Genomic DNA, 15,536 nt, shown 5'->3' with positions numbered 1-15,536 from the left:
ACTACTTATGTAATGAAGCACCACATGATGCTCTGTTTAGTTCTATTTACATGATTCCTACAAGATGAACACAGAGCTTCCATTTTTCCTATTTTCATTTACCATAAGAAAAGAGAATGATGTTTTCCAATTGACCTTTCTCAATCAATGGGAAACATGCAGGTGAACAGTCTCAGTTTTCGCATAGAGATTCCCAGTGACCCCATTGTCCAAATGATCAAAGTATCCAGAAGGTTAAAAATTGAGTAAGGCCTTTTGCTGTAGCAAAATGTGGCCACTGCGATTCTTTCAGCAAAAGAACACATGCACTGTTTCACTGGTACCTGTATTTTATCAGTGGGACTTACATGTAAGTTTAACTGTGAAGGAAATTTAACTGAATATTCCAGACTGGTCCAGATGGAGTCACTAACCAGAGGAGGAAGAATTCCTAGGGGCCTTTCAGAGAGAGGTTTGGGGTTTACATAAACCATTGATGATGTAGCCAACAACTGAATTGGAACAGATTTTTTGCAGACTGCGAGTTCTCTGCGATCCGGCGTGACTTACATGAGCTGTGCTGTTGCTGGCAGATGCCTCGGCGCAATATAGCATCTTACTTCTCTGCCTGTTCTGTTCTTGCAAATAGAGAACTAAGTTTACTTAAAGATTCTGAGAACCATTTTGGCAACTTGTAATACTCAAGACACAAAAGTTTGAAAATTTAACCCCTTTCTAGAACATGAAAGGGCATAACTAAAGAAAATTTTCATTTTTTTGGGATCTAATATATGACTAGTTACATTCTCTGTGCATAGGGTCCTGAAAAAAAATACATATATATATGGTGAAACTTTATGGAACTTTCTGATGCCTCACACAAATAATACGAGTGTCTGTATGTAGCAATGAAATTGAAAAGATATTTTCTAAAGTTTCTTCATTGCTTGTTGTTACCACGTGGCAGATGGATTTTGGTGACTACGAGAGCCTCCACTGCTGAGTTTTACAAAGGACTGAATGTTCCAGGGAGATGAAGGAGGGCAATTTGACTTCATGGGTGAAGTCCTGGAGGAAGCCGACCAAGGCTGGTGGGGTCGGGCCAGCAATGGCATTTGCATCGAGGGCCCGGGAAGGAGAGGACTCCAAATAGTGACCAGGCCAAGAGGAGTCTAAAAAAAGAAACTGGTGGTGGATCTTTACAGAGAAAAGTTGTATGAGGCAAACTCCTCATGTTCAGTAAATTTTAAAAATAAAATTACAGCATTAATGATGCACCTGTTGTGATTAGGTGTCTAATGGAGGCAAGCAGATTGGCAGGTGTTCCGGAGTCCCTGTGTGAATGAGGGCACAGTGGACATTGGGTTACACTTATGATAGAACATAGGAGAACTGCAGCAGCAAGTAGTTTGGATGACTTCTGTAGTTACTATTGCATTTTGTAGCAGTCTTCAGTTAAGTTTCCATGTTTCCTTGCTATTTTGGAGGGTGTGTTAGTTATGTGAGTCTGCAGGGGAAAGAACACTGCACTTGGAGTCAGAAGACCTGGGTTCAAGTTCTGCCCCTGTCACTCATGACCTTTAACCTCTATTAGGTTCCCCAGAAGAGAGCTTCTTATCTGTGCTATGGAGATAATGAGTCCTGCCTTATCCAATTTGCCTAGGTCCTAGGAAATCAATTTAAATAACACACCCGAAGTGCTTTGTAATTTCTACAAGTTTTATAGACATGCATTCTTATTACAGTTATTTACTAATTAGTTATTTACTATATACAGTTATTTACTATTTATTAGATGGTGTTATGAACTGAATTTTGTGACACCCAACAAGTTATGCTGCAGTCCTAACCCCTAGTGCCTCAGAATGTGAGCTAATTTGGAATAGGGTTGCTGCAGATATTATTAGTTAAAATGAGGTCTCACTGGAGTAGCCAATATGACCAACATTCTTATCAGAATGGCTATGTGAAGACAGGGACACAGGAAGAACACCATGTAGAGTCAAAGACAGAGATTGGAGTGATACACCTATAAGCCAAGGAAGGCCAGGGCTTGCCGCTGTCACCAGGAGCAAGGACAGAGCCATGAAACAGACTCTCCCTCAGATCCCTCAGAAGAAACCAACCATGTCAGCACCTTGATTTTGGACTCCTAACCTCCAGGACTGTGAGACAATAGATTTCTATAGTTTTAAGCCAGCCAATTTGTGGCACTGTGTTTTGGCAGCCCTAGGGCACTAATACAGATGGTAAATGATTAGAGAGGTGTTCCGGGAAATACAAGGAATTTATTATTACAATCTCTTTTTTATATATAGTGTTTATAGTCAACATATCTCTTTAATAAACATTATTTCATTTTATCCCCACAACCACTCTGGGGCATAAGTGAAACTTTTTCAATTTAGGTGAAAACCAAAGCTTAAAAATTATCCATAACTCAACTAGGAAACATTTTTTTTTAAATAAATTTTTATTAATGTTAATGGGATGACATTAATAATTCAGGGTACATATATTCAAAGAAAACATGTCTAGGTTATTTTGTCATTAAATTATGTTGCATACCCCTCACCCAGAGTCAGATTGTCCTCCGTCACCCTCTGTCTAGTTTTCTCTGTGCCCCTCCCCCTCCCCCTAACTCTCTCCCTCCCTCCCTCCTGCGTCCTCCCTCCCCCCGCCCCTGGTAACCACCACTCTCTTGTCCATGTCTCTTAGTCTCGTTTTTATGTTCCACCAATGTATGGAATCATGTAGTTCTTGTTTTTTTCTGATTTACTTATTTCACTCCGTATAATGTTATCAAGATCCCACCATTTTGCTGTAAATGATCTGATGTCATCATTTCTTATGGCTGAGTAGTATTCCATAGTGTATATGTGCCACATCTTCTTTATCCAGTCTTCTATTGAAGCACTTTTTGGTTGTTTCCATGTCTTGGCCACTGTGAACAGTGCTGCAATGAACATGGGGCTACATGTGTCTTTACGTATCAATGATTCTGAGGTTTTGGGGTATATACCCAGTAGAGGGATTGCTGGGTCATAAGGTAGTTCTATTTGCAGTTTTTTGAGGAACCACCATACTTTCCTCCATAATGGTTGTACTACTTTACATTCCCACCAACAGTGTATGAGGGTTCCTTTTTCTCCACAGCCTCTCCAACATTTGCTATTGCCCGTCTTGTTGATAATAGCTAATCTAACAGGGGTGAGGTGGTATCTCATTGTAGTTTTGATTTGCATTTCTCTAATAACTAATGAAGCTCAGCATCTTTTCATATATCTGTTGGCCATTTGTATTTCTTCCTGGGAGAAGAGTCTGTTCATGTCCTCTTCCCATTTTTTTATTGGATTGTTTGTTTGTTTGTTGTTGAGTTTTATGAGTTCTTTGTAAATTTTGGATATTAGGCCCTTATCTGAGCTATTGTTTGAAAATATCAGTTCCCATTTAGTTGGCTGTCTGTTTATTTTGATATCAGTTTCTCTTGCTGAGCAAAAACTTTTTATTCTGATGTAGTCCCATTCATTTATCTTTGCCTTCACTTCTCTTGCCATTGGAGTCAAGTTCATAAAATGTTCTTTAAAACCCAGGTCCATGAGTTTAGTACCTATGTCTTCTTCTATGTACTTTATTGTTTCAGATCTTATATTTAGGTCTTTGATCCATTTTGAATTAATTTTAGTACACGGGGACAGGCTGTAGTCGAGTTTCATTCTTTTGCATGTGGCTTTCCAGTTTTCCCAACACCATTTGTTGAAGAGGCTTTCTTTTCTCCATTTTGTGTTGTTGGCCCCCTTATCAAAGATTATTTGACCATATATATGTGGTTTTATTTCTGGGCTTTCTATTCTGTTCCATTGGTCTGAGTGTCTATTTTTCTGCCAGTACCATACAGTTTTGATTATTGTGGCCCTATAATATAGTTTAAAGTCAGGTATTGTAATGCCCCCAGCTTCATTCTTTTTCCTTAGGATTGCTTTAGCTATTCGGGGTTTTTTATAGTTCCATATAAATCTTATGATTTTTTGTTCCATTTCTTTAAAAAATGTCATAGGAATTTTGATGGGAATTGCATTAAATTTATATATTACTTTGGGTAATATGGCCATTTTAATTATATTTATTCTTCCTATCCAAGAACAAGGAATATTTTTCCATCTCATTGTGTCTTTTTCTATTTCTCTTAGCAATGCCTTGTAGTTTTCGTTATATAGGTCCTTTACATTCTTTGTTATGTTTATTCCTAGGTATTTTATTTTTTTTGTTGCAATCGTGAAGGGGATTATTTTTTTGAGTTCGTTTTCTAATATTTCATTGTTGGCATATAGAAAGGCTATGGACTTTTGTATGCTGATTTTGTATCCTGCGACCTTACTGTATTGGTTTATTGTTTTGAGTAATCTTTTTGTGGAGTCCTTTGGGTTTTCGATGTATAGGATCATATCTTTACAGTTGAATTCTAGTTTCAAGGCTTTATGATCAGAGAATATGCTTGGTACAATTTCAATTTTTCTAAATTTGCTGATATTGTCTTTGTGGCCCAACATATGGTCAATTCTTGAGAATGTTAACTAGGAAACATTTAAACCTGCCTCTGACTCTCCTATATCACAGCAACTTTGTTTAGACCAACTAGTAGCTCTTCCTGTTATATATGCATTTCCTCAGATATAAGATGTATTTATTCCTCTTATTTTTAATATATAACTTGCTCCCAACATTATATAATTTTCACTGCAGTTACTTTTCCTCTGCTTGGCTCACATCTCTCCCTGCACTACTGAGGGTCCGCTTGGAGTCCAGCAGTCGGGGGGCTCCCTCTCTGCTCTAGAGCAGTGGTTCCCAACCCCCGGGCTGCAGACCGGTACTGGTCTGTCGGCCATTTGGTACCGGTCTGCAGAGAAGGAATAAATAACTTACATTATTTCCATTTTATTTATATTTAAGTCTGAACGATGTTTTATTTTTAAAAAATGACCAGATTCCCTCTGTTACAGCCGTCTAAGACTCACCCTTGACACTTGTCTCGGTCACGTGATACATTTATCTGTCCCACCCCAAAGGCCGGTCTGTGAAAATATTTTCTGACATTAAACCAGTCCGTGGCCCAAAAAAGGTTGGGGACCACTGCTCTAGAGAACCGAGACTGGCCTCAGTCTGACCGTCTGACCACAGCGGAGTTCATGGCAAGAGTCCAGAGAGCCCCTGGGGACTGAACTCCTGGGCAGCCTCTGCCTGACTAATCTGGGGGAAGGTGCTGTGAGAAGGGCCAATTCCTGCAGCCGTGCCCAGCCAGACAGTCTTTCCCGTCACAGGAGGGACAGTGGGGCAGCAAGAAGGTGCTAGAGGACATGATCAAAGGACTGCACCGCGCTGACGGCGGTGACTCCGAGGTGCAGCCACAATGTGCTGAGTCCAGGCTGCCCCGACCCCACAGAGGGACACTCAGAGAGGAAGGTCAGAAATCCGTGGTTACATCACGTCTTCCATGTTGCAAGGGAGGGAATGGAGGTGATGATGTCCCAGGATGTGTGTGTATAGCTGGTAGGGAGTGTGAATAGAGGAGTGATTAAGAAAACAGGCTTTGAGGAAACATAGACATAAATTTCCGGGCCATCATCTTGGTTCTACTATAGCATGGTGTGACCGTGGGCAAATATTTGACTCCTCTGAAGCCCCGGTCTTGTCTTCTTCTTGAAAACAATGCTATTATCTACCTCTTAGGCTTACTGTGAGGATTAAGTAAGATGATTAACACTGAGTAAGAGCTGGAAGCTATAACAATAAATATGGTCAGTGGAGCCAGGCAACTGCTCAGGGTGGGAGAGGGTCCACCAGGTAATAAAAACTAGCAACCAGCCTGACCTGTGGTGCGCAGTGGATGGAGCGTCAACCTGGAAACACTGAGGTTGCTGGTTCAAAACCCTGGGCTTGCCTGGTCAAGGCACATATGGGAGTTGATGCTTCCTGCTCCTCCCCCCTTCTCTCTCTCTCTCTCTCTCTCTCTCTCTCTCTCTCTCTCTCCCCTCTCTATAATGAATAAATAAATAAAAAATCTTTAAAAAACAAACAAACAAACAAAAAACTAGCAACCAAAGGAGCCCCGAGTATCCCCATCTTCATAAGCTATGCAGACTCTTTCTAGAGCTTTCTCACCCGGGAGCTTGTTGCCCTCAAAGATGGACGTGATCCTGCAACATGCAGCCTGACAGTTCTCCAGCCTACCATGAGTTATCCCGCAGAAAGCTCAAACAACAGCGTTGTGTCTGCCTTCCTTGTGTACTGTAATGTGAAGTATCCATCCTCTCCATGCAGCGACAAAAGCAGTACCTCACAGAATAATAAAATGCCTCTTGTGGTACTAAGAAAAAAACCTTGAAGGTGAATACTCTCCAGACCCTGAATGCCAGATTCTATCACAAGGAGAAACCATTAATCATTGATTATTTTGCCCGTTTGACTTACTGATAGTTTTATGTATCCAAATTTTAAATGCCATTCTCTGGCTGTCAGCCAGACCCTCCTCTTCTGAGAAGGTACTACCGGGAGAGGACCTGAGATCTATACTGCGATAGCGCAGCCCTGACAGCGCCTCAGGACAAAACCGTTTCATTGCCCTCAACCAGAGAGCATCCTAGTTCAAGTTATACTTCTCTCCTTTTAATTCCAGCCATCTTCACCCCCTTGCTCTTTCTGCCACACCACAGAAATGTTGCTGCCTCAGATACTTTGTTCTTCCTTGAGATGTTCACATGGACAATCCCCCCCCCAATCTGATCTTTACTCAAATGTCACCTTCTCAGTGAGGCCTTCGTGGGCAGACTGACAGCGCGTGTCCCTCCCTCCTGCTAGAATAGAGGCTCCATGCGGTTAGAGGTCTTTGACTCAGTCACTGATGACTCTCCAAGTGCCTGGCATAGTGCATTTAGATACTCACTTTGTTAAGTGAATAAATGGTAATAAACAACTTTTAAAGACTAAAGACTCCAAGGGATAGAAGAGACCTTATAAATTATTTAATTCAGTGGTCAGAAATATTATTTTAAGGAGTGTCAGAAAAAAAAAACTGAAGGAAAATAAAAAGTGGTTTATGGGCAGAATTTGTTTACCATTCAAGATTAAATTCCATGGGAAAATAAGGTACACTCTTAAATCTTAGCCACTTACTTTACTACATAAAAGAATATTTATGAGAAATTGTGGACAGAGTTGAGAATTGGAAAGTAGAGGCATTTTTCTAATGCATATCCTGGAAATGAAATCCAGGTGTTCTCTCAAACACAACATCCCCTGGTACTCCGCGGCTCACCACCTCTACCTTCTACAGAGGGGCAGAGGCTGCACGGAGGGGGGAAGACCTCTTTATCTCAATGTCATGGAGCTGATTAGGGGCAGATTCCAGACTAGACTCGGGTTGCTGGCCTCCACACAGTGCTCCTTAAACCAGCAGAAGGAAAAGAAGAAAGAAAAACAGCTTTGGTGCTTTGTGCTCAGTTAAGCCTAAAGGAGCTTTGAATACGCTGTCCTGAAATCAGTGAATGTCTTTTCACTGTGAATGAACATGTGGAAATCAGAATTGTTTACTGCCTTTAATATAGTGTCACCATAATTGTCTTATAAGTGATTGCAAGCATTCCACCGCCCCTGCCCCACGGATTATTAATATGACCTGGCATTTAACAAGTATACGTAATGTATGGGCGTTGCTCCAACTGCCGAGACTGACAAGGGCCCTCTGTCTGCCTATGTTTCTAATGTACACGTTTCTAGAGAAACCTTGTTCATAAGCTAGGCATTTCTTCTTTTGTTGCTGGATTTTAGTGTTATTTTTGTTGTTGTTATTGTTATTTTTACTATTACCTATAAGTATACCAATATAGATTTATAAGGTAGAACCTATAAGAATATGTAATGGTATATATTCAGGCAGTTTAATGAGTCAATAATAATTTTTACTTGTGCAAGTACTTTGTGTATCAGTAAATTTGTTGCCACTCAGAATACTATGACTTGAAGGATGAAGTTATTTTAAATATGGTTATTTTTATGCTTATTTTGTTGGATTTAATAAGTCAATTAAAAATATCTGCACAGATGTTTAAAATGCTCCAGTGCCATATTGCTTTACAGCTAATCAGCTCCCCAAGAAACTACTGCTCTAAGCAGACCCCCAAAGATGCAACTGTCCCACTATTACTTTCCATTAAATCTGTCAACTCCAGTTCCTCAGAATCCATATTCAATGTACGGGTAGACCAGTGGTAGTCAACCTGGTCCCTACAGCTAGGGAGGGCATTCCAGCTTTCATGGTTGGCGGTAGCAGAGCAACCGAAGTACAAATAAAAAGATAGATTTAACTATAGTAAGTTGTTTTATAAAGATTTATTCTGCCAAACTTAGCAAAAATCTGACATAAAGTATGTGGTAGGTAATTATTATTATATGCTTTAACTTGCTGTAACTCTGCTTTATAAATTTTATAAAGTAAAGTTATTTCCCTATTTTATAAATCACCATGACTGTGGAACCGGTGGGCGGTTAGAAAATTTTATACTAACAGAGATACAAAAGTGGGCGGTAGGTATAAAAAGGTTGACTACCCCTGGTGTAGACTATTGTTGGGGGGTCAAGAACATGAGGTCACAGAGACCCTGCCTCTAGCAGGCTTGCAGCCTGTTCTGGGAGATCAGAGGGGAGACCAAAAGAAAACTAATCATCTCAGGTTGTACACAGAAAGTTCTAGATAAATGGCTCAGGCAGCAAGGGAAGAGATACAGGGGAGGTCAAGGTAGAAATAACGTTGGGGCCAGATAATCTTCATCATGCTTTTGCTTTGAATTATAGAATATTTCTTCCCCTTTCTCTTAAGTTTAGTTTCTCTGGAATCCAAGAAATGGCAAAAACATTCTTGGATTTCTTTTTGAGTCTGTTGCCATATTTTAGGAGTTTGTTCTCTTGCCTCCTGGGATGTAGGTGACCAGCCTGGGCTAAATGTATCCACTTAGGTTCATACTGGAATCTGACAGATCAGAAGAATGATTTCTATTTTCCCCTGGTCCTGGAACAGTCAGGTGAAACTCGTTTCTCTTTCTCACTGGCTGGCCAGGCTAGCTAATTTATCCATCAGTGGTAATTATTTTTGTGCATACCACATTCATTTTCCTTAACTCAGAATGTCATATTTAAACAGAGAAAAATATAATTTTTCCCTGTTTGGTTTTATGTTCTCTAAATTACAGACCCCTTGTCACATACAACTTATGGGTAGCATGAAATGAGGGACCAAAATATTGTGGTTGAACTATTTAAAATTTATTTAATTCAATTGGTTTGGAAACAGGAAAATTCTTAGTTGTGAGCATACTATTATAAAAATCAGTGAATTTGAAAATTATATCATCTTTATTGTTAAAGGTACTTTTAAAATGAAAATTCAGTAAGTAGATTTTCTTTACTTTGATTCATTTCTTTGATCATTTGTCATCTGTTGTCATGATGTATATTTTAGAATCAGAATTGTTTTACAGCTGCAGTGGGTTTTAGAGAGTTCCCAGTCTAACTTCTTTTTTTTTTTTTTTTTTTAAATTTTTATTTATTTATTTATTTTTTACAGAGACAGAGAGTGAGTCAGAGAGAGGGATAGACAGGGACAGACAGACAGGAATGGAGAGAGATGAGAAGCATCAATCAGCAGTTTTTTTTTCATTGTGCGTTACAACACCTTAGTTGTTCATTGATTGCTTTCTCATATGTGCCTTGACTGCGGGCCTTCAGCAGACCGAGCAACCCCTTGCTGGAGCCAGCAACCTTGGGTCCAAGCTGGTGAGCTTTGCTCAAACCCAATGAGCCAGCACTCAAGCTGGCGACCTCGGGGTCTCGAACCTGGGTCCTTCTGCATCCCAGTCTGATGCTCTATCCACTGCGCCACCTCCTGGTCAGGCCCACTCTAACTTCTTAATTTGGCAAAGTAAGAGCCAAAGCCCAGAGACCCTGGGGACTGACTAAGGTCACACAGAAAATGGTGGGAAGCCTGATACTAACCCAATACTAAATCTCCAGTGCCTTGTAAACATTTACTGGTGTATAAGACTAAATCTTCCTTTGACGAATGGAATAGAAAATACCTCAAAATATGCATTGCCTCTGTGATCTCACCTTTCAAACTGGAATTCTGGGATCTTTTGGGCATTGCACATGTATCGATAAAATATTTTCAAGTCCCCAGAGTTGTTCCTTGCCTTCAGACCTTCCCTGGATGCGCTCCGGTGTGGCACTTATTAATAGCTCAAAGTTGTATGATGATTAATTTAATATATTTAAAAATTTCCTGATTTTTTATCATGTAATGTTAAAAGATTCATCTGGTTTATTTTTACAGTCATAGTTAACTATATCAGACCTTGTTGTATGCCATTCATTGCCTATGTTGTATTATTTTCTTCATAAGTATACGAGAACCTATGGAGATTATTTAAAGGGGAGGGAGTAAAATCAGCTTGCTCTGTCAATCAGAAAGGAACAGGGTAGAGAGGCTTGGCTTTCCGAGACGTCTAAAGCAGCCTCTTTCAAAAGCAGAGGACCGGCTGGAATGAACTTAAAGATCTCACTCAGCCCCTTTAATCTAACCGAATCACTAAATACAGTAAATAGTTACAACTAGTAATTTACAGACTTACTTGTCAACATATTCAACTAGTTCTGTAGAATTCTTGGTTGACATTTTGACTGGAGAGAATCTTACCTAAGACAAAGGTTATGGGTTTAAAATGTATCATCAAGTACTTTACAGTGAAACCCTAATGATCTTATCCTTATATAAAATTTTAATTTTAAACAAAATATAAACTATAGTGCATTGACCATCAGCCCAGCTCATCTTTCACAGCCTCTTTGGAATTGCTGGAGACTAAAATCACAAGTTCTGGGAAGATACCAGAGAGCTGTGTTTCATAGGTTTGGTAACACAGTCAGGAAAAGCTTTTTGGAAAGGTCAAAGCCATAGATTATTCTTAGAAGATAATTTTTAAATAAAATATCTAATGAGTATTGGCTGGGTTACTAAAGAAATGCTCGCAGAGTGAATTATTCCTGACATGCTGAATTCTGAGGGAAATAGCTCGTTTTCAAAAACCAAGCCAAAGACTAGCAGACTATCCAGGTAAGCACCTATCCAGGTAATTTTGTTTTCTAATAAATCTGGATATCAGATTACTATAGTAAATGAGAAATAAGTCAGAGCACAATTATGTACATAACTTATTAGTATTAAGCAGAGCTGGCCATATGAACGCTTTACTGATTCAATAAAATGGTACCACTAGAAAGTTCTATTTGCATAAAAGTTCACAATTTTGCAGCACTTCCAGGGAGAAAAAAGATCAAAATGTACTCACTGTTTCTGCATATGCTGAAACTATTTTCAACTCTAATGTTCTTTTATTTTTAAGTTTAAAAAACAGGACACAGTTTAATAACCTTCATTTTAATAGCCTGCCACTGAATTGAATTCAATAGGGAGAGAAGAGTAGATTCCACCTCATTTTAAAATTTAAACGAAATATGTTCCTAGGCTATTTTGTCTTGGTTTATGTTATTGTATACTATAATGTTGAGCAGAATATGTTAAGACCCACACACAGAAATCATTTCTTTTTCAAATGCCTAAGGAATTACCACTTCTTTTTTTTTTTTTTTTTTTTTTTTATTTTTCCGAAGCTGCAAACGGGGAGAGACAGTCAGACAGACTCCCGCATGCGCCCGACCGGGGATCCACCTGGCACACCCACCAGGGGGCGACGCTCTGCCCACCAGGGGGCGATGCTCTGCGCCTCTGGGGCGTCGCTCTGTCGCGACCAGAGCCACTCTAGCGCCTGGGGCAGAGGCCAAGGAGCCATCCCCAGTGCCCAGGCCACCTTTGCTCCAATGGAGCCTCGGCTGCGGGAGGGGAAGAGAGAGACAGAGAGGACAGAGAGGAAGGAGAGGGGGAGGGGTGGAGAAGCAGATGGGCGCTTCTCCTGTGTGCCCTGGCCGGGAATCGAACCCAGGACCCCTTGCACGCCAGGCCGATGCTCTACCACTGAGCCAACCGGCCAGGGCAGAAATGACCACTTCTTAATTTAAGCTCTAAGAAACTAAATGGGAAACCTCTCTTTCAAAAAACTAAACTAAACAAAGCTAAAAATAAAAATAAAATAAAGTCAATTAGCAAGGAAGCTAATAAAGAACACGACAATAGATAGCTTCCTGACCCTGCCCACCTGCAGCTGGGCGGCCGGAACAGGCTCCAGCTGCCATGACAGTGCTTGACCCTCTCTCCCCATTGCCAGGTGGGGTCTGCAGTGGGTCAGGTGCTCTGAAGCCTGGTCTTCCCCTAAAGAAGGAATATAATGGTCCACTGGATGCCCAGGCCCATGCTGTAAAAGCTATCCTAACTGCCTAGAGACTGCGACTGGTCTGCTCTGGTTCATGTTTTTACTCCAGTTTCTTCTGCTGGAACAGGGCTGGGCCCTGGGGTCCTCACCTACCAGTGCCAGCTCTTTCCTTCTCACCTCTCCACTGAGACCTGGCCTACGGGAGGAATTTGTGGTATTTCCTCAGCAACAGGCTGGTCCCACGCTTATGTGTTTGGCACTCACTGGCTCTTTGTAAGTATTTGTGAAATGAAAGAGTAATGATAAATACTTCTTTTTTTTTTTTTTTTTTTCATTTTTTCTGAAGCTGGAAACAGGGAGAGACAGTCAGACAGACTCCCGCATGCGCCCGACCGGGATCCACCTGGCACGCCCACCATGGGGCGACGCTCTGCCCACCAGGGGGCGATGCTCTGCCCATCCTGGGCGTCGCCATGTTGCGACCAGAGCCACTCTAGCGCCTGGGGCAGAGGCCACAGAGCCATCCCCAGCGCCCGGGCCATCTTTGCTCCAATGGAGCCTTGGCTGCGGGAGGGGAAGAGAGAGACAGAGAGGAAAGCGCGGCGGAGGGTTGGAGAAGCAAATGGGCACTTCTCCTGTGTGCCCTGGCCGGAATCGAACCCGGGTCCTCCGCACGCTAGGCCGACGCTCTACCGCTGAGCCAACCGGCCAGGGCCTAGTAATGATAAATACTTCGTTCAAGACACTAAATTACTGAGTTACTGCCTTATTTTTTCTTTCTTAAGTAAAACAATTGGCTTTATGTTTCATTTTTATTTTATTAATGTCTTATTTAGGAAGCCATACATAGCATCCTTTTAATACATCTACAACTCACATACTGTTAAAGTAACAAATATTAAGCCTGGAAAAGGAGAAAAGTGAAAAAATATAGGAAAATAAAAGATACAGAAAATATATGTTTTACTTCATATTCTATGACCTAGACTGGCAATTTTTAACTGGTATGCCGCAATAAGTTTTAAAACGTGCAATACTTGACTATTCAGTCAGGGGCACTGACCTCTTTCCCATAAGATTGTCAAATAAAAAAATGACAACAACTAATACAGCAATAGCTATCTGGTGTGAATGAATCAAGATTATACCTATTTTTTTATTAGCTCGGCAAAAATATAGTATATTTTTTGTGTGCCACAGAATTTTAGTAATTAGTTTATGTGTGCCATGAAATGAAAAAGGTTGAAAACTCATTGACCTAGAGCAAAACATTGTGGCATATTTATTTTTTTTAATATGCAATTTTTTAATGTATCTAGACAATAAGTTTTATATCTTTGCTAATTGCATATAGGAGTCAGCTCTGTTTTATCTCCATTGTTACAAGCTAGGATGTAATTAGTAAAAATTCTCACTAACAACGTGATGCTTATGGGAAATTTTACATGCATCAGTTCTCATCTGTTTCATAATACTTTAAAATGTTGTGTTCCTTTATGGTTTAATTGCCTATAAAATAACTTCACACATATAAGGTAATTTTATTCTTCCAATAGTCCTGTAAGGTAGGAATCATTTTTATCAAAAGGGTAATATTAATTACCTGAAGTAACTAAAATCCTTCTTTATTACAGAGAGAATTTAAGATGATTATTTTTAAAGGTGAGGAGTCTGAGGAGCAGAGAAGTAATGGACCTGTTCAAGATCATATAGATAATAAAAATTGACTGATGGCCCTGGCCGGTCGGCCTGGCGTGCGGGGGACCCGGATTCGATTCCCTGCCAGGGCACACAGGAGAAACGCCCATTTGCTTCTCCACCCCCCCCTCCTTCCTCTCTGTCTCTCTCTTCCCCTCCTGCAGCCAAGGCTCCATTGGAGCAAAGACAGCCCGGGCGCTGGGGATGGCTCCTTGACCTCTGCCCCAGGCGCTAGAGTAGCTCTGGTTGCGGCAGAGCGATGCCTCGGAGGGGCAGAGCATCGCCCCCTGGTGGGCAGAGCGTTGCCCCTGGTGGGCGTGCCCGGTGAATCCCGGTCGGGCGCATGCGGGAGTCTGTCTGACTGTTTCTCCCCGTTTCCAGCTTCAGAAAAATACAAAAAAAAAAAAAAAAAAAAAAGAAAGAAAAAAAAATTGACTGAGTCCTTCCTACCTGCTAAGCTCTTTACCTTAGTGGATCATTCAAACCCTACTTATTTGAATGATAGGCTTAATTAATACATTTTATAAAAAAAGAAAAGAAACAGAAAGGTTAAATAATTGCTGAAAGACACACAGCTAATTCATGGTACAGCCAACAGATACAAAATATCAGTGCTTGATACTGTGCTAGCTTTTCATTACAGGAAGCTGCATTTGCTGGTCAGGAGTTATGAGAATTACAAAGTCAAGTCTAAAAACACTTCCCTGAATGTTCTTTTTCATTAATGGGGAAGATATGACAAGTACCAATAAAAGAAACATTCCATTTAGCTATTCTCTTTTTCCAGTTAGAGATAATATCTATATCTTGACTTTATTATAATTTTTTAAAAATCTTAATAAAAAATAAATTTTGTTAATTTTTAGTCATACATATTAAAAGTCAGCCCAATGAATGTATTCCCAAATTGAGCCCTTTTTGCTTCCCAGTTTGTGCTGTCATTATTAGTCTCTTTGTCAAAGCAGAAAACAAAAGAAAACAGGAAATGTGGAGAGAGTGAAAAGAAAAACAACTTTTCCAGGATTCCTCAGAACTCTCTGTAATGCTTTAAAGAAGCATTTTCATTTAAAGCATGCTGAGCTTTAAAGAAGATGAATCAAGTATTCCATTTTTAATAAGAATATCTAGAAGCACTTACTTTGTTCTCTTGGTCACTGGCTGATCCAGGAAGGGGGCCATCAGGCTCATCTGGTGGTGGTTCCTCTGCAGCCGGGGAGGCACTTTTGTTTATATCTGTATCTAGGCAACCGGAATGTTGAATCAGATCAGGAACTATGGCAAGAGAATTTTTGCAGTGGTAATTTCTTTTTTTCTAATGAAGGCAGTTTCTGTGCATATGGCAATAGTTAAAGGGAACCTTCCAATTTGTTTTTCACTCCCCCTTCCCTGCTTCCCGGCCTCAATTCCACCCCAAGAAGCCCCAGTCACATCAATAGTCGGCTAGAATAGATTATCATCTCAGGTACTTTCATTATACGTTTAGAA

General features: G+C 40.5%; 1 protein-coding gene across 1 annotated transcript in view; it reads right to left on the bottom strand.

The window, feature by feature from the left end:
* The window catches only part of FAM81B (family with sequence similarity 81 member B), a 71,845-nt gene extending 56,603 nt beyond the window's left edge, over positions 1 to 15,242 (bottom strand). The window contains exons 1-2 of the mRNA XM_066383772.1: positions 15,190 to 15,242; positions 10,659 to 10,723 (exon numbers count right to left, since the gene is read on the bottom strand). Of these exons, the coding sequence (XP_066239869.1) occupies positions 10,659 to 10,702 (44 nt within the window). The 5' untranslated portion in view covers positions 10,703 to 10,723; positions 15,190 to 15,242. The remainder of the gene's footprint in view (positions 1 to 10,658; positions 10,724 to 15,189) is intronic.
* Between the last annotated feature and the right edge of the window lie 294 nt (positions 15,243 to 15,536).

The sequence above is a fragment of the Saccopteryx leptura genome, chromosome 4 (genome assembly GCF_036850995.1).
Source record: "Saccopteryx leptura isolate mSacLep1 chromosome 4, mSacLep1_pri_phased_curated, whole genome shotgun sequence".
NCBI lineage: Eukaryota > Metazoa > Chordata > Mammalia > Chiroptera > Emballonuridae > Saccopteryx > Saccopteryx leptura.
The sequence above is the reverse complement of the archived record's forward strand: the minus strand, read 5'-3'. Positions and strand labels throughout refer to the sequence as shown.